Raw genomic sequence first — 21,902 nt, forward strand, 5'->3', positions numbered from 1 at the left:
CCCAAATACAATAAACTTGTATATTGATATTTTACTTACATTTTGTCTATTTATTAATTTGTTAATTTATCTCTTTTTTAATAATTGATCTCCTCTTTCTGTATTTCCCATGACCTGTTACTTCTTTCGAATGACCACCATACGAGTATTCTTTGGAAGCTTGAATTTCAAGTCAGTGACCCCTGTGGGCTTGTTCCTTATGAAAAGGGTTCATTTTCTGAATAATAATATTATCGGATCTTTCCTAGATAGTGACCCCAGCAAATTTCGGGGGTAGTTATCTAGGACCAATATATTTACAGTCTTTTGTTTATGTTTTTACGGTTATCCCCAACGGGCTTGTACTAAAGACGCCGCAAAGGTGGATACATGCCCGGTTAAAACCCTTGGGGTCACTACCTAGGAAAGATCCATGATATTTATCCTCCGCTTTCCTAAGATTTCAGTGTTACCCCATTCTTTCCACAAGACCAGGTCAAAACTACTCAAACCCACCTGGTCTGTTTTTTGATCTATGCTACCCTTTTTACTGCTTCCATGTACATTTGCAGTTTTCATCCTTCAGTTGAAAGTCACCGGAAAAATATGTGGTATGGATAGATGGGTTCTGCACGGTGTGTAGAGAATACACTACACAAACAGTTCATCAAAACAACTTCAATCTTCTTTCTTGTATCATCATTAAACATGAATACTTTACGTCTATAAAATGAGCTGGCTTAATAGTTTCTTCATACACTCCTACCTTGGCATCCATAGACACTGCAAGTCTCCTCCCAATATTTTGCACACACTGTGCCATCTTCTTTGCTTTATTTATTTTGTAACTGCCCTCTTCTTTCATCCCACCATCATCAGTTATATTTACTCCGAAATACCTGTACAATTCAACTACTTCAATTCTCCCGAAATCCACGTCAATACTCATTTAGAATCACCCTCATAACCTTCATATTGCTCAGATTTACTCCCAACTTTCTCCTTTTGCAAAGACTTTCGAACTTTCATTAGTTTTTACAATTTTTATTTTTTACCTATAACAAGTACTGCACCATATACAAAACATCAGCTATACCAAACTCAATTCATGACTTTTTTTTCTTACCCTGCAACTTTGAACGTATGTCTAACCATTTTCATTCTTGTGCATTGCAGCACTGCCTCTCTTCTAGCCTACGCTTTCAACAAGTCATAAAAATATTCACGCCATCAGTTTTCACACACATACACAAATATAAATATATATATATATATATATATATATATATATATATATATATATATATATATATATACATACATGCATATACATATATATAGATACAGTATATACATATATATTTGTGTATATATACAGTATATATATTATATATATATACACATATAATATATATATGTATATATATGCATATACATATATATGTAATATATATACATATATACATAATATATATATATATATATATATATATATATATATATATATATATATATATATATATATATTACATACATACTCGTATATACACACACACATATATAATATATATATATATATATATATATATATATATATATATATATATATATATATATATATATATTATATATATATATATATATATATATATATATATATATATATATATATATATATATATATCACACACACGTCTTTATATATTTAGGGGTATATAGCATGTGTGCCGTGATCTAATTTAACCTGTCACTGTCAACATTATGAAACGACTGCATAATTGGGAATCACAACTTACTTTTTCGCAATGTGAAAGTTTCTCGCGTTTTCGAAGGAATACTGGCAATGTGCATCTGTCGTGTACCACTTATGCAAGTCGCTCGTCTTGGTCTCATTGTCCGTGTGGAGACGCTCGCAGAGTTCGCACCAGGGCGCCAAAGCCCTAACCCATCTTGACGTGAAATGGTGGTACCGCTTCCACCTAAGGATAAAATGGAGGAGCGATTAATGGCAGCATATCATTGCCTGAGCGTTCATGTTATTACCAAACTGTTCTGGTCACTGCTATGACTTAGTTACTATAATTAGTAACTTTTATGGTCAAATAAATTCCTATTACTACCAATAATAGTATTTCATTTTGAAGACCTAATGCATCCAAAAACAATGGATTTTGCTTGCAAGTGTCTTGTGGGAATTAACTTTCCAAATTTCTGGTACTCTTCGGTCCTTTTATGTTCTCAAGAGGAAAATCCTCACAAAATTTACTACGTATTGTGCTCAGCTCTGGAAAGAAACAGGGTACTCACTGAAAGTATTCGTTGTATGCTTTATCATCTTTGTCTAGTTTGAGGAGGAATTCTGCCAGTTCTTTCGCTGACCCGAAATCGAGAGCGTTGATATAGGAATGCGGCGGAGCCACAAGTGAGTAATTCGTTAAACCGTAAACTACAGGAATAACATTGTATCTGTAAATGTTAATTATTATTATTATTATTATTATTATTATTATTATTATTATATTATTATTATTATTATTATTATTAGATTAGTTTAACCAGAACACTGAGCTGACTTTCAGCTCTCATAGGGCTGGCCCAAAGGATTAGAATAAAATACCAGGTCTAGGGTCTTTCAGTATGATGGTAAATGAATGAAAATGAATTAAAAACTGTACAAAGGTACAGCATACTGGAACACACACACACACAATAAATACATTTACTCATGTTCTCATACATACACAATAAAAAGGTATATTAAAATTCTGAATAAGTTAAGTAACATTTTAAAATTTTGTTTTTAAAACTCAACAAATGCTCTAAGGGTTTTCGTGCTTTTGATATTTACTTATTTTTATATTTTAATTACATCACATTTCCTCATAAACATCAAAATCGGAACGACTGAAAATGCAAAAGATTCTGACAAAATTTCCTTTATTGATTTATTTCCAAAAGTTGACCGTCACTGCTGGTCATACTTTGGGACTCACACAACACGTCTTACCATTATTATCAACTTGCACTGTGAACACTCGGGAGCAGGGCTACATGGGCTGTTCATTAAGTGTCCATGTGTCAGACGAGTGTGGCTTATATGGAGATGTATCAGAATCACTTGCGAATGTCTCTCTCTCTGATATGATGACCTCCACTTTCCAACATCAGGTTTTATTTGTTTTAATTTATTAGTCTCAGATTCTTCATTTCGTGTATATTGACATTTATTTATAATACCCACCTTTATGTGTGTTACATAATCAATAACAGGGATATTTACACGTCATCTTGTCATATGGGTTGCTTCTTTGGCTGCTTTATCAGCCTCTCAATTTCCTTTGATCCCTACATGGTCAGGGATCCAACATATTTCTACATTTTTTCCATTATTATATAGTTTATGAAGTAATAGCTTAATTTGTTGTACAATATTAGTGTTTGGTTTGTACTGAATAGCTTCTATAAGGCTTCTCGAGTCACTAAAAAATCACAAAATTATTGAATGATGTTTAATTAATTTTATGACTGAAGCAATTACGCACAGCTCTGCTGTGCATATTGAAGCATTATTACGTAGATAGAATTGATAAGTTTTGTCTTGGGATACTGCAGCACATCCCAATCTGTGTTCTGATTTACTGTAGATCCATCTGTGTATATTGCGTAATGTGGACCTTTTCGGCTTATATGCTCTATTGTATGTTGTCTATGGTGTTCTGGTGTATATGAGTAACTTTTTGATAAATATTTTAAGTGTGTACAAATTTTCATTTTATTCATGGTCCAAGGAGGAGGTAATTTTGCAACTGAAGGTAACTGTGTATTCATATTCAGTGACTCAAACAATCTTCTAGCTCTAATTTTTTGGTTGGAAATTCGCTTGTCTGAATTCTCAGAGCACTCTTCATTGTTACTAGCGCTCTATGGAAAGAGAGAGGTAGTTCACCACATTCAACCTGTAAAGATAAGGTTGGTGATGATCTAAAGGCTCCTGAACATACTCTAAGGCCTTCATTATGAACTGGGTCTAACGTTTTCAGCGTTGCGACTGATGCTGAGCCATATATTTCACTTCCATAATCAACGCTAGACAGCACTGTTGCTTTATACAGTACAATAAGGGCATATCTATTGGTTCCCTAAGTAGTGTTCAATAGTTTTCTAATTAGATTTAATGTTTTTTTACATTTTGATTTCATGTATGCTATGTGGGCTTTCCAGTGTGAATATCAAATACTAATCCCAAAAATTTTGCTGTTTGGCCAATTAGTATACTATGGTTTCTGATTTTTAAATCTATTTTTTCACATTACCTTTTTTTCCACTTTTTATTTTTTATAAAACATGATTGCTTGAGTTTTATCTATGGAAAATTTAAAGCCTACAGATGAGGCACAGTCACCTATTTTTATTATGCTTTTATTAATGATTTGTTCTGCATGTTTAATTCGAGATGCTGAATAATATATGGCAAAATCATCCATATACAGGTTACTTTTAATTCCAATAGGTAGATTATTATTGATATCATCATTTATTGCCAAAGTAAACTGTGTGCCACTAAGGACGCTTCCTTTTGGAACACCATTTTCAAGTGGAAATGTTCTGGACAGAACATCACCAATTCTCACCAGAAAACTGCGATCTGTCAAAAAGTTTTGGATAAACCAGGGTAAATGTCCACGGATGCTGTTTTTATGAAATTTTTTTAATACAGTATACCTCCATGTGGTATTGTATGCCTTTTGATGTCAAAAAAGACGGCTATAGTAATTTGTTTTTGTTCAAATCCTCTATGTATATGGTCTTCTAAGTTAGAGAGAGACTCTAATGTTCTCCTATTACATTGCTTGTTTCTTTAGGATCAAGTATTCTTCCATCTTTTAATATGGCATGTCTAGGTGGTTTAACATGTGTACAATTAATTTTCCTGAATTTTTCCCATATTTTTTGTATGGGGAGAATTATTAGAGAGATCTGATACATATTTCCCCAGTGAAATGATTCTTCCTTGACTTACTTCCTTTTTAAATTTTGCAGATAATTTGTTGTAGAGAGGTTTTAATGTATCAATTTCTAGTAATATGTTCATTTTTTGTAAAGTTCCTTCTAATATCGGTAATGTTTTATTCATTTTATTGAATTTTTTACTCAAATTATCCAGTTGTCTCCCTACTGAGTGTTTTATATTTATCAATTCTGTTAGCTTATCAGACCACCATGGGACTTTGTGTTTTGTTGAATGGGGTTTTGATTTTGGTATTGCTTTATCAGCAGCAATTTTAGTGAAATCAACAAGAAATTTATTAGTTTCATTATGGTAGCATGCATTTCATATCACTCCCAATCTGCTTTATAATGTTATAGTGAGGGACATGTTTTGCAGGATTATTTTGTAATAAGGAAATTAATATTGGGAAATGATCACAAGTCATCAACTGTATCTCAGTCTAATTTGTCTACTATACTGGGGTACACAGAGTTAAGTCTACTGAGAAAATGTCCCATGTGTTTTTGAATAATACGTGCTGACTTCATCATTTATACAGCACATGTCACTTGAATCCATAAATTCTTCTACTTTACTTCCTGCTCTATTTGAGTTTGAACAATTATAGTCCCATATTGAGTTGTGAGCATTAAAATCACCTACTGATAATGTAGGTTCTTTGGCATTGTTGATAATTCTTTAAGCTTATCAATGTTGCAATTTTTATTAGGTTGGCTGTATAAATATAAATTACATAATTATCGCTTTTTATTCGGATTTTAATACTTGATATTTGCAAGTCAGTGATGTTTACAGGTACTTTGTCATAAACTACTCTGTTACGTACATATATGGCTGTACCTAAATTTCCCTCTTCCTCACGTGATGCTAATGCTAGGGTGTATTTACCTAGTGCTGACACAGTTTTGCTGACATGTTGTAAACATAATATCACTGGTTCATATTCTTTTAATAACCGCTGTACTTCTAGGTGTAATTTGGTCTGCAGACCATTTACGTTCCCTTGCATAATACAACTATTGAAAATATTATGTTATATCGGTCGAGTTTTACTTTCATTTTTTGTATTATCAACTTGGATTTTTTCTAATAATTTACTCACGACATTTACTTGTTTTTCTTTATAATATACTGAGTGTGCAATGCAAAAGCAACCTTTTTACATGGGTGCTCATATCAGTGGTTTCCCTTTTTCTGTATCATAAAATTTCTTATAATGTTTGTTAAACCATCTTTTGTTATGTTTTTGTTATTACTGCACACTTCAGTGAAACAATCGTTACAGCCACTTTTGTTATGTATATTTATTGTTTCATTTATTCTTGTACCAATTATTGGAGATGGTGTAATCTCTCCTCCCTTGACATAGTCATTGTTATCTATGGTATGGATCTCTTCTACTGCTTTGGTGTTTCGGATATTTGCATCCATAGGTTCTGCTGTTATTTTAGGAGACAGAGGTATAATTTTTTTTATTTTGTTTTTGTTTCTGTTCTTTCTTCATATCCTTTGTCCTTGGTTTGACCGATGTTTCTCTAATGATAGTTGGTTTCTTCATTTTGGGTGGTGTTCTTTCCAAAGGTCTCTTGTTATGTTTAATTTCCAGTCCTCCTGCGTTCCTATTTGCATTATTGTTTCAAATGAATTGGATAAAATACTATCCATCTCATTTGTACCTGTTTCTTTATTATTTACCATTTTAGTTTTTATTTCTAAAGCATTAATTTTTTCTTAAGATTTACTTTTCTGTGCTCTGTTACTTCTATCTGTTCGTGTTTTTGTTTCATTATTTGGTCTTGTTATTGAAGAATGTGTGTGTTTCTTAGACGGATCTTGAATTTCTCTCTTTTAATTCCAACTTAACCTCTTTTATAGACATCCCTGCTCTCTCTTGTAACATTTTCAATTCTGTACTGTATATATATAGTAAATACATTCTTTGGACCTTGAATGATGATCTTGCCCACAGTTTACACACTTTGGCTCACTACACTTTCATTGTGTGGCACGTTCGTTAGAACCACGGTAAGCACATATAAGTTCATTTCGGCGGTTCTTCTTCTTGTGCCCATACTTACTACAATTTTGATACTGTAGTAGCTTTGGAACGTAAGGTCTCAGTTCTCTATTTTGGCCCAAAATTTTTATTTTTTGAGGTAGATCTTGACCCTCAAGTTTTATTTTTGAAATTTTTAATACTTTATTATTCTGTTTTCTTGGTATAATATATACCTCACAATCTTGGGCTTTGGGATATCTCATTTTAAGAGAGCCCAACAGCATACAGTATTTTTATCGACCGGTTCGTCATAATTTTCAGGAAGCACAATTGTACCCAGAATGCTGTTCATAGTGCCATGCTTCTTTACTTTTACATTCACATTATCGATACTTTTTTTATGGATGAATAGTTTTCAGGTTGATTTTTTGTTGTAGTCACGTCTTTATTTTTATTTGTCTGAACTACCTTTCTGTAGTTGGATGTCTTTTTAATAAGAAGCTTTCCAACTTTAGGGCTGAAATTTGCTGTTCTGTTTCCAAGGATAGAAACATTGACCAACTTCCACTCTCAAAGAGGGAGTCGAAGTGAATTAGGGTTGGGTCAAGATGATATTTACTTCTTTTGGATTTGTTTTGTGCTGGAGCATTAGGTTTTTTTTTCTAAAGAAAAGTTGTCAGAGGAGGTTACAGAGGTTGTCAACTGTGCCGAGTCACCACCATCAAAGGGCCCAGGGGTACTTGACTCTTTATTTTTATTTGTCATAAAGACTGAAGTAAAAAAAATAAATAAACCTGAAAACCTTAAAAAGACACCAGCCTTTCATGGAGTTTATTCTTCCACCAATGGTATGAGTGAGAACCTACTCCCAAATGTCCGCGTCCGTACTCTGCCCCACAGGGGATGGCACCACATGATCAGTGTGGCCCACGTGTAAGCCAAACCCACTTGCTAGGACTGAGAGTATTACAAGAATACAATCATCCCCACCCTAATCATGCTATGGGCAAAGTGGATGGAATGCCAAGAGTCCTATTCCCAGAACCAGATTCTCCTGGAATCTGTGGTCCAGCCCTAAAGAATAGTTCCGCCTTTGAGCTATCAATCTGATAATTCTCAGGTCCGAACATTATCAGGTAGTTGAGGTCCTGCCATAGTTCAAACTCTTTAGCTTCGGATATAAACCCAGTCCCAGCTATGATATTGTTTCCTATTTAACAGGCCCAATAAATTTTAGCAAAAGTGGAAAATTCCACAAAAATTAATCCAAACAAATATATAATGATATATGGGACTCTTGGACTCAAACCCGGGAACAAATTCCTGGGATTCAAGAGCCTCCTCACCACTTCAAGGTAGTCCAAAGTCGAGGGGGCGTAAGTGTAAAGACGACCAGTGTTAGGTCCAAAGTATTTTCTTTACACCTGAAATCTTAAATGAGATCCAAATAAGGAAATAAGTATTCCATCATATCTGGAATTGGAGAAAAGACCAGTATAGGAGGTTCCTTGAAGGCCACTGTAGGCAATGATGGGGTTTTTCAGATTAATTTCAAATCCAAATTGTTAAATTATTTTGTATCCTTTGGAAAAGAGGTAAGTCAGCATAATCATTGCCTTCCTTTGCCCATAAAGTAATTGCATAATCATTATCATTACTGTATATATATACAGAGTAGCCTGTATATATATATATATATAATATATATATATATATATATATATATATATATATATATATATATAATATATATATATATATATATATATATATATATATATATATATATATATATATATATATATATATATATATATATATATATATATATATATATGTGTGTGTGTGTGTGTGTGTGTGCATACATATATATGTATACACATATATAATTTCTTTCTTTTTCCTTTAACATTAAGCCGATTCGTTTAACAAAGGGTGCTCTTAATGCAAGAAAAGACAATGATCACATCTAAGCGATGACAGGCAGGGCAGCCGATCGAGTCTACCCCAAAGCCAAATCAAAGCCCTTCAAAAGAAGGCATTGTGCTTACCCCATAGAAATGGGAAAAAAGCACGTTAAAAGAAGAAGAATAAGAAATCTAAACTGCATAAACTGTTGAATAGTGAATGACCACTTTGTGTAAAAAACTTCCATAACACTAGCTGCTTCTTGCACCTACACAGATACCTCACCTGTAGCATGTCGAAACGTCCCACACACACACACGCACACAATGCCACTGACCTCTCTCTTACAAGGACTCTCCTGCTTCCTGGACGTAGTGGCCCTTCCCTTCCAACACCTCCTTCACTCCCTTCATCCATCTTCCCTAGGTGGTCTTCCCCTTCCCAACACTTCTGAACTGCATATTTTTTTTCACTAACCTTTCAACCTCTATTTTATTCATCATGATCAAATCATCCCAAAACACCCTGATCTTTATGAATTTTTTTATACCACATATGCCACGTGAAAACATAATCGATACAGCCTCAACCTTCTTTCTCACATTCTCAGTCAGTGTCCACACTACCCTTCCATAGGGGAGAATTGGTTGAATAGTCCCTTCAGAAATTCCAACCCTGGTTTCCATACATACATGAAGTTTCTCCTACCGTTTTACACAATTCGTTACCTTCAACGCTTCACCTATTCTATGACTCCTCTCATCCTACCACCAATTGAAATATTTATTCCTAAATACCTGTAATACCTCCTGCTTCTACTCTCAGCATCCATATTATCTGATCCACCTTCCATCAATATTTAAAAAAATCTAAAATACCAACCTGAGCAAGTTGGGAGGTATTGTAAATTGTAGGTTTTATTTAAAAAGGTGTTTAGGAGTTTTAAAGAATGAAGAAAATGAAATACACAAAGCTCTTCTAGAAATCTGCTCATGAAACTTTCATGCAAACAAATTGTAAGCCTCCATTATTCCAGACCTAAACTCCCACTTAGTCCCATAACCTTACGTTCCTTTCGTTTAGTCTCTTCTTTCTCCTTTAATGAACAAATTCAAACTTTCTCACTAATCTTTGAAGTTTCTCTTTACTATTCCCTGTCACTATTGTAGCATCTGCGAATGTTCGTTATTCTCACTTCCATTTTCGTCCCGTCTTATTCCACAACTTTTCACCTCATCTACGGTCCTTTCTCTGACGTCTCAGGGACGCAAGACCCATCTTGTCTCGGGGACCCATTCCTACAGCTAAGTAGACACTTACCCTTCTACAAACTCTAATGCATATTGTGGCGGAATTCAAAACCACAAAAAACAGTACACAACACTCACCCTGATCCTCGGTTGCTGGAAGATGGAGTAAGGCGTCCACGGTCGCCAACACAGCACCCAAAACCACACAAACAAAACAAGGAAACATAAAAAAAAGAAGATAGAACTATATACACAACAAGAACAGCACACTAACAAGAAAAACCAACTCTCAAAAAGCACACAAAAAACTGTCCAAGACCAAACGACTGACCGGCACTAGCTCTGACTCAAGACTCACTCAAAACCGAAAAATCCTTCACATATTCCACAGACAGACAGCGCCGTAAACAAACTAACAACCTCATCCCTCTTCCAAACAACCAAGCACTCACTAACGACAATTACACTCGCTCTCTCTCTCTCTCTCTCTCTCTCTCTCTCTCTCTCTCTCTCTCTCTCTCTCTCTCTCTCTCTCTCACAGAACGTTGGGAAATGCTAATTAAAAAACTCACTCATCCCTCTATAATATTTCACTTTCACTGAAGAAATTGCTAGTGTTCTCAGCAACGTGTTCTCAATGACATAAACCCTCAATACCCTCAGCAATGTCTCTTGTATTTTATTTTATTTCAAATATTTCTTTAACCAATTTTTATTCCTATTATCTAGCTTTAGCTCTGGGAATATGTCATCGACCTCGTAAAAACATTTGAAATATCCATCAGTGTCAACTGAATTTCCAAATAATTTATTTATTCTTTGAAGTATTAAATAATACTATCATTCTGCTTTTGTTTCTTCCTGAAAGTAAAAAATGTGCACAACATATTGTGTATCGTTGTTAACATAATAAAGCAATGACAAAACAATAACGCTTCCCTTTGGATTGTGATTTATGTTACTACAATTGTTTTAGAAACATTGAGGCTGCCTGTTGAAAATTACAACCTATAGGATTGCAGCTGGTCACACCGATTCTTGGGTGGAAACAAGGCTGGGCATAAGAACAGCAAAGAGGCAACTAGAGCTTAAGCTATCAAAACATGCTTTTAGAATAAATACTCTTAATTAAGAACACAGTAGTGATGTATATTAACAGTCCTACATTAGCATCAACAAAATTAAGATTTCAGTTTAGTTTAAATATAAGCAATATCATGAGGTATGAAAGTAAAGGTTTTAAGTGATTTCATTTTGCTTTCTACATCATTCATGAAGTCATCACTAAACGGTTACATTTACACATAAAAGCACTACTATTTCTGTTTTGTCAATCATTTAACAAATACAGTAATATTAAAATCTATCACTCGTTTAATAATGGTGACCAGTATGAAAATACTTTTTTTTTTTTGCAAAACATCTGTTCCTCAGTTAATATTACTAGACCTAAAACGACTGGAGAGACAAAATTTGAAGTGCTGTACACTAGAAAAGAAAGACCTGATGAGTAATGAGGGATAAAGTAGATTGTGCTTGAAGTCTAGTCAGTGGAAAAGACTTTATGAAAACAGATAGGATTAAATGGCATATACTGAAATTGATGATAGTGTAAAGTCCCCGCTAAACAGGTTTTATGTGAAGAACCTCCCGTTTTCTACGATGCCTTTTCGCCTGACCCTAGGTCAGGGTAATCAGCCCTATTTTTACTATGTAATTGTACATTCATTACCTATCCATATTTGCCCTTGTATATTGTGTATGTGTCAGAGTATCTTTGTGTTTAATTTACTATTTTTATTTGTCATGTTATGTGTATGTACCTGTCTTGTTTTGCATAGTGAATAACTGACCTTGGGTCACTTGTATGTCTTTGTACTGACGTCCACATGCCACTTTATAAGTGGGCTGCTTTCTCAATAAACTAGCAGACTCGTCTACCTGCTCTTTCTTTTGCACCCTCTCACAGTGGTGGCAACTCAGTCTTGGCCCAATGAACCACCCCATGCCCCTAACGGACTAACTACGGCACTCTAACTGAGCGTTCGGGCGTTATCGACCCTCGTCGGCAAATCACCAGCGTCATTAGCGGACCCACATGGCACGCTCCCAAGCGTGTATTGACACGAGTGTTAACTCACACTCCAAGTGAGAGCGTGGAAATGAGCACGGACGCAGACATTCCCTTCCACATACAAATAACCGCAAACTTCTCGGAGATGGAAATCTCCCTCGCACAACCCCCACGCCAAAACCCGTGCACTCCTCCACGCCAGTACCCGCTCCTTGCGCAATGCCCCTCCCGACGGATCAACCGAGGGCCGCCCTCACCATAAAGCTGCCGCCGTTCACCCATCACAACCCGAAATCATGGCTCTACAGGGTCGAGGGACAGTTCAGGGTGGCAGGCCTGACCAACGAGGTACTGCAGGCAGACATAGTGATCAACACCCTACCGGAGGAGATATACAGGAAGGTCACCCCGTGGGTGACATCGTCTTCGAGCCCTGCCACCTACCAGCACCTGAAGGCCTCTCTTGTCGAGACCTGCTCCCTGCTGGTCTGCGAGAGAGCCGCCCTCGACCTCGCCATCAACCCCTGGCAGGACACGAACCTCCTGGAGACGTGGCACGCCCTCCAGGACCTCCTCCTCCTCCCCAAGACGGACAGCAATGGCAGGCACAAGGAGATCAGCATGTCGAGGGAGATCCTCCTCAGCAGCTCCTCCCGGAGGTTCAGGGTCAGACTAAGGAGTCCTACACCCTGCTGGTCGAGGATCTTATCAGAACGTCGCAGCAGCTAACTGACTCCACGAGGGCGGCGAAGCGGGCATCCACGCCCGCACACCCCATCAACTGCCTCCAGCTGGAGGAACCCAATGCGGAGGAGATCAACGCCGTCGCCATGAGGCGGCCACCCTATCACCAGAATAAAGAAAGGCCGGGGCTTTGCTACTACCATCAGAAGTTCGGCAAGAATGCTCGAAATTGTTAAGCCCCCTGCCTTTTTGCCCATCCAAAAAACAGGGGAGGCAGTGGCCACCCTCACAGGCCGCCATGGCAGCAGAAGCACCCAGGAGCACCGCACCAATAGGGTTCTACGTCCGCGACACTCACTCCGGCAGGATGATGCTGATCGACACGGGAGCCGTGCGGTCAGTGTTCCCGCCTTCCAGAGAGGACCACAAACGCCCACCGGACCCGGATGCCTCCCTGATGGTCGCCAATGGGTCCCCCATCCTCTCCTATGGTACCAAGCTCCTGTCGGTCTCCATCCTGGGCCGGAGATACATGTGGAACTTCATCGTCATGGACGTGAGAACCCCACACCTGGGTGCGGACTTCCTGGCCCACTTCGGACTGGCAGTCGACGTCAGCCGCAAATGCCTGCTGGACACTGAGTCCTGCCAGTCCCTGACCCTGGCGCCGGGCCTCGGTGCACCCACAGTATGTTCTGTCATTCCCCACCAGTATGCCTCCCTCCTGAAGGAATTCAGTAAGGTGTTCAGGCCTGAACTTCATCAGGTGCCCGGAGCCCCCGCCAAGCACGGAATTTACCACCACATTAAGACGAGGGAGCCCCCGATGCACGCAAAATTCTGGAGGTTCCCCCTCAGCGCCTTCAGAAGGCCAAGGATGCTTTCGCCGAAATGGAGTGTATGGGCATATACAGAAAGGCCCCCAGCCCGTGGGCCTCTCCCCTTCACATGATGCAAAAACTGGACGGCTCCTGGAGACCCTGCGGCAACTACAGGCGGCTCAACCTCGCTACAGAACCAGATCACTACCCCCTCCCAAACACGCAAGACCTCATGGCCTCTTTCCACGGGGCCAAAATATTTTCAAAATTAGATCTGTTAAAGTCCTATTTTCAGGTACCAGTAGCTCCAGACGACATTCCCAAAACCGCCATCATCACGCCCTTCGGGTCCTATGTCTTTGCCTTCTCCACCTTCAGCCTGAGGAATGCAGGGGCGACTTTCCAGAGACTGATGGACAGCATCCTGGGGAACGTCGATGACATCCTAATTTTTTCCAGGTCCCACAAAGATCACTTGCGGCACATCCAGAAGGTCCTGCACCACCTGCAGGAGAACGGCCTCGTCGTCAGGTTCGACAAGTGCACCTTCGGCGTTGAAAGAGTCGACAAGTGCACCTTCGGCGTCGAAAGAGTCGACTTCCTTGGCCACGAGATATCCCCGGGAGGCGTCCGTCCACTTGCATCGAAGGCTGAGGCCGTCGTCCGATTCCCCACCCCTACCTCTGTCAAGGGAGTACAAGAATTCCTCGGGATGGTCAACTACTACAGGAGGTTTATCCCCAGGGTCGCGCACACCATGGCCCCCCTTACGGAGATCCTGAAGGGCCATCCGAAGTCCTTAGTGTGGGGCCCCAACCAGCAGCGGGCTTTCTCCCTGACGAAGGCCGCCCTCGAGAAGGCAACAGCCTTGGCTCACCGGACTCCAACGCTCCCCTCCAGCTAACAACAGACGCCAGCAACATCGCCTGCGGGGCCGTCCTGGAGCAGGTTGTCAACGGAGCCCCTCAGCCCATCGTCTTCTTCAGCAGGAAGCTCAGCCCCACCAAGTCCCGTCACAGCACCTTCGACAGGGAACTCTTCGCAGTGTACCAGGAGGTATGCCACTTCAAGTTCCTCCTGGAGCGTACGCCCTTCACAATTTGGATGGACCAACAGCCGCTGGTCTACGCCTTCACAAAGCTGGGGGATGCTTGGTCCTCCAGGCAGCAGCGGAACCTTGCGGCCATTGTGGAGTTCACCTGCACCATCAAATACCCCTCTGGCAGGAAGAACCCTGTAGCAGACGCCTTCTCGAGAGTTGAAACTAACGCGGTGCAGCTCGGGATCGATTGCGAGGACCTCGCCCGGGAACAGGCCACTGACCCAGAGATTCCAGTGTACCACACCGCCATCACGTCGCTGAAGTGGAAGGATGTGCCCCTCGCCCCTGGGGGGCCAACACTGCTGAGCGACGTGAGCACTGGCCACCCCCGCCCACTGGTGCCCACCTCCCACCGTCGCCTGGTGTTCGGCATCATCCATGGACTGTCCCACCCCTCCGGCAGGACGACGGCCAAGCTGCTGGTAGAGAAGTTCGTCTGGCACGGCATATGGAAGGACGCAACAGCCTGGGCAAGGCAGTGCATTCAGTACCAGATCAGCAAAGTGGGACGTCACACCGAGTCAGAGGTGGGCGACTTTTCTCAGCCAGGAAGATGGTTTGGGCACATCCATGTTGACGTCGTGGGTCTTCTTCCCCCATCAGGAGGAGCCAGACACCTTCTGACAGTTGTTGACCGCTCCACCAGGTGGCCCGAAGTGACGCCCATGGAAGAAACCACCACCAGTGCGTGCGCCGAGGCCCTCCTCTCCAGCTGGATCCGCCGGTTCGGTGTCCCGGACCACATAACTAAGGACAGGGGCCCAGCTTTCCTGTCTGAGCTGTGGACCGCCCTGGCATGCCTGCTGGGGACCACTCACCAAGGCACCACCACCTACAACCCCGCAGCCAGCGGATTGGTGGAAAGGTTCCACAGGTCTCTGAAGGCATCCCTCATGGCTCGTTGCACCACCGACAATTGGAAGTACCAGCTCCCCTGGGTCCTCCTCGAGTTGAGGACCGCCCCCAGAGCCAATGGGAACCCGTCCGCAGCTGAAAAAGTCTACGGGGAGTCCCTCGTTGCCCCAGGTGAACTCATCACGCAGGACCAGGACAACCTAACAACACAGAGGCTCCGCAACAGGGTCGGAAAGTTCGCCCCCTGCCAGTGGACGTATACTGACAGGACATCCCCCTTCATGCCTCCTGGTCTGTCCTCCACCATCCACGTCTTTATCAGGAATGACGTCGTCCGCCCCGCCCTTAACCAGGCCCTACAGGGGGCCTTTACTCATGCTGGAAAGGAACAAAAAGGCATTCCGGGTGGCCATCCGTGGGAAGGACGACTGGGTGTCGGTAGACCGTATCAAGCCTGCAATCATGGAGGAGGACGTTGGTGGCACTCCCCAGTGCCCCCTGCAGGAGACGTCGCCCCTTCAGCCCACCCCACCCACAAGAAAGTCGCGTGGGCGGCCCCGGAAGGCCCTGGGCCCAGGCAGAGGAACAACAAACCACTCCCATACGCAACGCACCAGTCAAATGCACCCCCCAGCTGATGTCGAGGAGCCATGGCCCTCTCCGCCGCCCCAGCAGATACCTGCCTTGATCAGACGTTACCTACGTCTTTTTTGGGGGGGGGGGAGTATTGTAAAGTCCCTGCTAAACGGGTTTTCTGTGAAGAACCTCCCGTTTTCTACGGTGCCTTTTCGCCTGACCCTAGGTCAGGGTAATCAGCCCTATTTTTACTATGTAATTGTACATTCATTACCTATCCATTCTTGTCCTTGTATATTGCGTATGTGTCAGAGTATCTTTGTGTTTAATTTACTATTTTTATTTGTCACGTTATCTGTATGTACCTGACTTGTTTTGCATAGTGAATAATTGACCTCGGGTCACTTGTATGTCTTTGTATGTATTTGTACTGATGTCCGCATGCCGCTTTATAAGCAGCCTGCTTTCTCAATAAACTAGCAGTACTCTTCTACCTGATCTTTCTTTCGCACCCTCTCACAATTGCAAAACTTGCTCATTTTGAACAAATTAAATGGAAGTGAAGAGAAAGCGAGGCAGACTCAATGTGAGATGGGTTAAATGGAAGTTCTGAAAGCGAGAAGACCTGCTGGGCACTGAATAGATTAAACAGACTGTTCTAGATGTGAGAAGAGCAATCCCAGTAAATACTGAAAGGATTAAATGGAATGTGCTGGAATGTGAACGGAATGTACTGAGGACTGGAAAGGATTACGAACATTATGGAAGAGAATACTGTTAAATAGTGGACAAATTAAAAGGAATATGCTGATTGTGAAAACTGCAAGACCTGGTAAATACTGGAGTGATTAAGTGGAATGTGTTGGAATTTAGGAGAGCAAGATCTGCTGAAGACTGGACGGATTAAATGGAATGTGCTGGATGAGAAGCAAACAAGATTTGCTGACGTCTGGCATGAATAAGCAATGGAAGTAAAAGGGTCAAGACCTCTTGAATACTGGAGAGATTAAAAGAATTTTGCAGGAGTGAAAAAAGCGAGATCTGCTTAAGGCTGGATGGATTAAATGAAATTGGTTTGAAGTGGGGAGAGCAAGGTCTACATACGCCAGGCAGGATGAAATGGAATATGCTGGAAACAGGGAAGGCAAGACCTGCTGAGTATTGGAAGGATTACATGGAATAGACTGGAAGCTGGGTAAGACCTGTACTGGAAGTGTGGAGAGCAATACCTCTGAATACTGGATAAATTAAATTGAATGGAACGAATGTGAGTCTAACATGTCCTGCTGAATGCTGAAGGAATGTATTGGATGTGAGGAGAGCAAGACTTACTCAAGACTGGACAGAGTAAATGAAATGAGCTGGAAGTGATGGGAGTAATACATGCTGGATACTCGACAGATTAAATGGAATTTGTTGGAAGTGAAGAGAGCAAGACCTACTGAATGCAGGAAGACGAGGTAGCATGCTGGAAGTGAGGTGAGCATGGCCTGGAAGGATGAAATTAGAAGTTACAGGATAGAAGAAAGATGCAGAGAATGTAGGGGAGGATATCAGATGTGTATGGATTAAGGAAAATGAGAACTGGAGAATGTCAGAGAGCTGAAGAGAAGAAAATATAATTTGGAAAAAAAGAGATTTTGAATACTTGGAATAAAAAAAAAAGATCGTTTTTGGAAAAAGATTCATACACGCTGGTGATTTATTTGACAGAAATAGTAAATCTACTGATACTCTTTTTAGAATCTATACCCTTGACTCCTAGAATTATGGGTGAAGTGTAAACTGTCCTCTCTTTATACTGTGAACACCCATAAAAAAAAAGGATTACCGGTGTTTTTGTTGAGTGTTCATGATTAGTGTTAATACAGGAACATGAAAATATGAAAAATTACAAACCTGTTGAATGGTAGAATAACCGAGCAACCAAGCAAGCAAAGGAGATTACCTTAATGTGTTGAAAAATTTCTCGGTGACGTAGTCTTTACAGAGAGAGTTTTCAAAAGCCAGATAAAACTTGTAATCTCTTTCCACCATCTCGTAACAATAATCTGGTGGCTTGAGGGCGCATTCACCACCACAGTCACACTTCAGTGGTCCACAGCCGCCGTAAATGTCCACCGACATGAATTTTTGTAGTTCTTGGACGAACCTCAAAGGACAAATGGATTAATTTTAGAAAATAAATTCTTCAAGAACTTACAGAAAGAATCATGAAGCTATCTTCGTTCAGTAACTGTTCTAACGGGACTGTTGCTCCTGTGACAATGATATGGTGATATGAGGGCTATTATTGTGGGGGGGGGGGAAGTTTCATTCATGGCTTCGTGACTGGGTTCTCATATCTCTCAACGTTAACAGTACTGTACTTGATTTGAATTCTTACTGCCCTCTTAAGGAACTTTCACATTCGAGCTCTATTTCTCGTTATTAGTATCCTTCCAGCTATTTTTGTCTTTTCTTATCTAGCAAATTTTCAAAGAAAGATGTAGTTTCTCAGATTGAAAAATACATTACTCTTAGCTCTTCAATTCTGGAATAAAATCAAGTAGGACAAACAAAAATCTTAATATTATACATAAGGAATTTGCCGATTTAATGTGGAAAAAGCAGACACATTTTTAGGTTGGGGTTGGAAATTGTTTGAGGGAACTCTGGAAAATTGTCTTCCTCTCGAGTTGTTTCTGAAAGGAAGTGACAAGGAAGCAAAAGAATCATGGAATGTGCAAAAGATACCCGAGACAAAATCATTGTGTGTTTGACCCGTTTCCCACTACAGATATTGAAAAGATGAATTTTCAGGTCGTCACGTTTTGCCGTAAAATGATACAGCCCATCTCAGCTTTGCTACCTACCCACACAGTGGGAAAGTGGTATGTTTAAAACCAACTGTCAAGGATAAAGAGGAAAGAATATTAATATTTGAGTTCAAAAGTTTTACTAGCTATGAGAGCTCACTGCCTGTCTGTCTAGGAGCAAGTCAGTATTGTATTTACTACGTAAAAAAAACAAACAAACAAAACTGCAGTAGCTTGAATATATCTTCGAGGCCAATCAGTATAACTCAAAAATTAAAGAAGAGAGTGAACCTATTTTAGTTTGTATTTTACAGAATTTTACAGTAAAATTCTGCAGGAAGAATTGAAGTCGTCCACGTTCATTAAGGTGGGGTCTCACGAGAACAACTTGCGTGACTGGTTTGGACGTCTGGAGAGTCCCACGAAAGCTAAATGACGTGGCTTCAGTTTTAATGTCAAATATATGACAGCCACAGACACATGAACATGAACATACACAGTTTTGTTGTCAGTACTATTTAATTGGAGCAAAGTATCCAAAAGATGTCAAAAGCAAAGTAAAGAACAATTCTCCCCTCTTCCTTGGTTAAAAGATTAAAAAAAGCCCTTGTAAGCTCTGGTAGAGCCTTTGTACCTACTGTTGCCTCTTACTGACAGCGTTACAGTTACTGACGAACCAAGCGGCCAGTTTCGTCTTCTGCGCTGTCGTGTTCTGGTAATCAATTTCTGGGAGCGGATTCCGACGGCGGTACACGACGTCGTATCTGAAAAGAAAACTTGTGTTGGTTTTACTTCTCGTGTAACTCCTAAGAATTCAGGTTGGAAGATGACATCCCCTTCCTTGGAATGCACTCGCTTTTTTTTCCCACAGCCATCATGCAGATATGTTGGTCTTTAATTTTTTTTTTTTATTTGATATACTGGTTTCCACTATCGTTTCGCGACACTTCACTGTTTCTTTTACGAATGTTCTCCTACTCTGTCCAATCTTACTCACCCATTAACAAACCCTTTCTTTGTTTTCCTTCGTATGAATAATAATTTATATTAAGGTGAAGCTTTTCCTTGGGTTGCTCCAATGCTTCTGTCCTTCCAAGGAAGTCTCTAAGGAACTGCTCTCTCTCTCTCCCCCCACCCCACCGAATATGAGGCCTTGCAAACGTGCCCGACTACATATATCTGCCGAATTAACACTGCCGTTTACAACCTAACTTTATTACATATATTCTGTTTCACTCATGTTCTGCTAAGCCTTATACCTTTTTGATTCACTATTTCAATTCTTTATGTTTCGTACAGATGCAGATAACCGTTGTATATCTTTCTTATAGATGTAAACAGCCTCCGTTTCTATCTACGTTTGAACAAATCACGTCTTTTAACTGACTGCTCCATTTCTTTTTCACAGCCTCCAATGCCTTTCCACTCTAACAAAATCGTGAAGAAGGCCCTCTAAGTAGTCTAAGGTTCGGACCATAGTCAGTACCAGCAATAACTGAAAACAGGGGATTTAAAAAAAAAAAAAAAGGCAGTCTGCAGTAAGCAAATGTCATCCCAAGACGAATGCTCTTGCACCGAAAGTCATTTTGAACGTTTTCTGAAAATACTTGAAAAAGTTGGGCATAGAAAGTGGAACCGGTTGTCATCGTCGAAAATTAGACAAAAAGGTTAATAATCTATGAGTCTTACCACTTAGCTTCTCCCTCACCCGTATCTTCCGTTTCTCCACAGGTCTCGCTGGCATGTAATAGAGTTACGAACTTAATTATTTTAAAGGATGCATAATCGAAAAACGCTAATTTTCTCGCAAAGTCGTCTGGGAGGGAAAGGGTAGGGATTAGATAGGGAAGGATAACGGTGCGAGTTATTGTTACTGTCTGAAACTCTCTAAGCTTCCACAGAATCCGGAGGAAGCTGATAAAGTACAGATATGAAGTACGAGTTTCTTTGGTGGATATTAACGCTTCTGTGCTTATCCACATACTCCCTGGATTGAGGAGTTACCTGTGGGTATTGGTTTTACACTTTGGGAGATAAGAAATTTTACCATGATAAGAACAGAATATAGGATTTAGGCCAAAGGCCAAGCGCTGGGGTCTATGAGGTCATTCAGTGCTGAAAGGGAATTTGACAGTAAAAAGGTTTGAAAGGTGTAACAGGAGGAAAACCTCGCAGTTGCACAATGAAACAATTGTTAGAAGAGGTGGATAGCAAGATGCAAAAAAGAGAATATGACCAGAGGTACAGTAAAAGGTGCACTGATGACACTGCCCCACTACGGGATCTGACTATGAGAGAGAGAGAGAGAGAGAGAGAGAGAGAGAGAGAGAGAGAGAGAGAGAGAGAGAGAGAGAGAGAGAGAGATTAGACTTACGGGTAAGGGAAATCGGAGTCGAGTACGTATGAAAAGGTCCAGTTGAATAAACCGTGATATTGGCGGAGGTCCCCAAAGAGGTATGATGGTGATTCTATATTCCAGTAGACCCATCGGGTGTGCGGTGACCTTTTTCGGGAGAAGACAGCAAAAGAAAATGGATGAAATCTCATTAAAACAAAGCTGATGAAAATAAACAAGATGTAAAATAATGTCAGTATCCCTACTTTGTTTATATAAAAAACTAACGAAACTTTTAACAAACTTTAAGGATCTGGGTCAGGCAGCAAAGGATTGCTACTATGGCTAAACACCCAAGTGAGTGAGAGAGTGAACTGTAAATTAAATAAGTTTGTCCAAAGTTCTTGATGCAATTACAGACGAACAATCTCCTTGTTGTAGCTCTTCACGACTGCATAGGCCATTAGAGAACACAAATAAATAAAAATTAACAAGAGGGTCTCCCCCTTC

General features: G+C 40.4%; 1 protein-coding gene across 3 annotated transcripts in view; it reads right to left on the reverse strand.

The window, feature by feature from the left end:
• The window catches only part of LOC136834427 (alpha-(1,3)-fucosyltransferase C-like), a 107,871-nt gene that overhangs the window by 29,926 nt on the left and 56,043 nt on the right, over positions 1-21,902 (reverse strand). For 2 of the 3 annotated variants that reach the window (XM_067097022.1, XM_067097021.1), the window contains exons 5-9: positions 21,432-21,560; positions 19,696-19,821; positions 18,208-18,411; positions 2,287-2,445; positions 1,776-1,958 (exon numbers count right to left, since the gene is read on the reverse strand). In XM_067097022.1, coding sequence (XP_066953123.1) covers positions 1,776-1,958; positions 2,287-2,445; positions 18,208-18,411; positions 19,696-19,821; positions 21,432-21,560 — 801 coding nt within the window. The remainder of the gene's footprint in view (positions 1-1,775; positions 1,959-2,286; positions 2,446-18,207; positions 18,412-19,695; positions 19,822-21,431; positions 21,561-21,902) is intronic. The other variant, XM_067097023.1, reaches the window with a different exon arrangement.

This window comes from Macrobrachium rosenbergii, chromosome 53 (genome assembly GCF_040412425.1).
Source record: "Macrobrachium rosenbergii isolate ZJJX-2024 chromosome 53, ASM4041242v1, whole genome shotgun sequence".
Taxonomy (NCBI): domain Eukaryota; kingdom Metazoa; phylum Arthropoda; class Malacostraca; order Decapoda; family Palaemonidae; genus Macrobrachium; species Macrobrachium rosenbergii.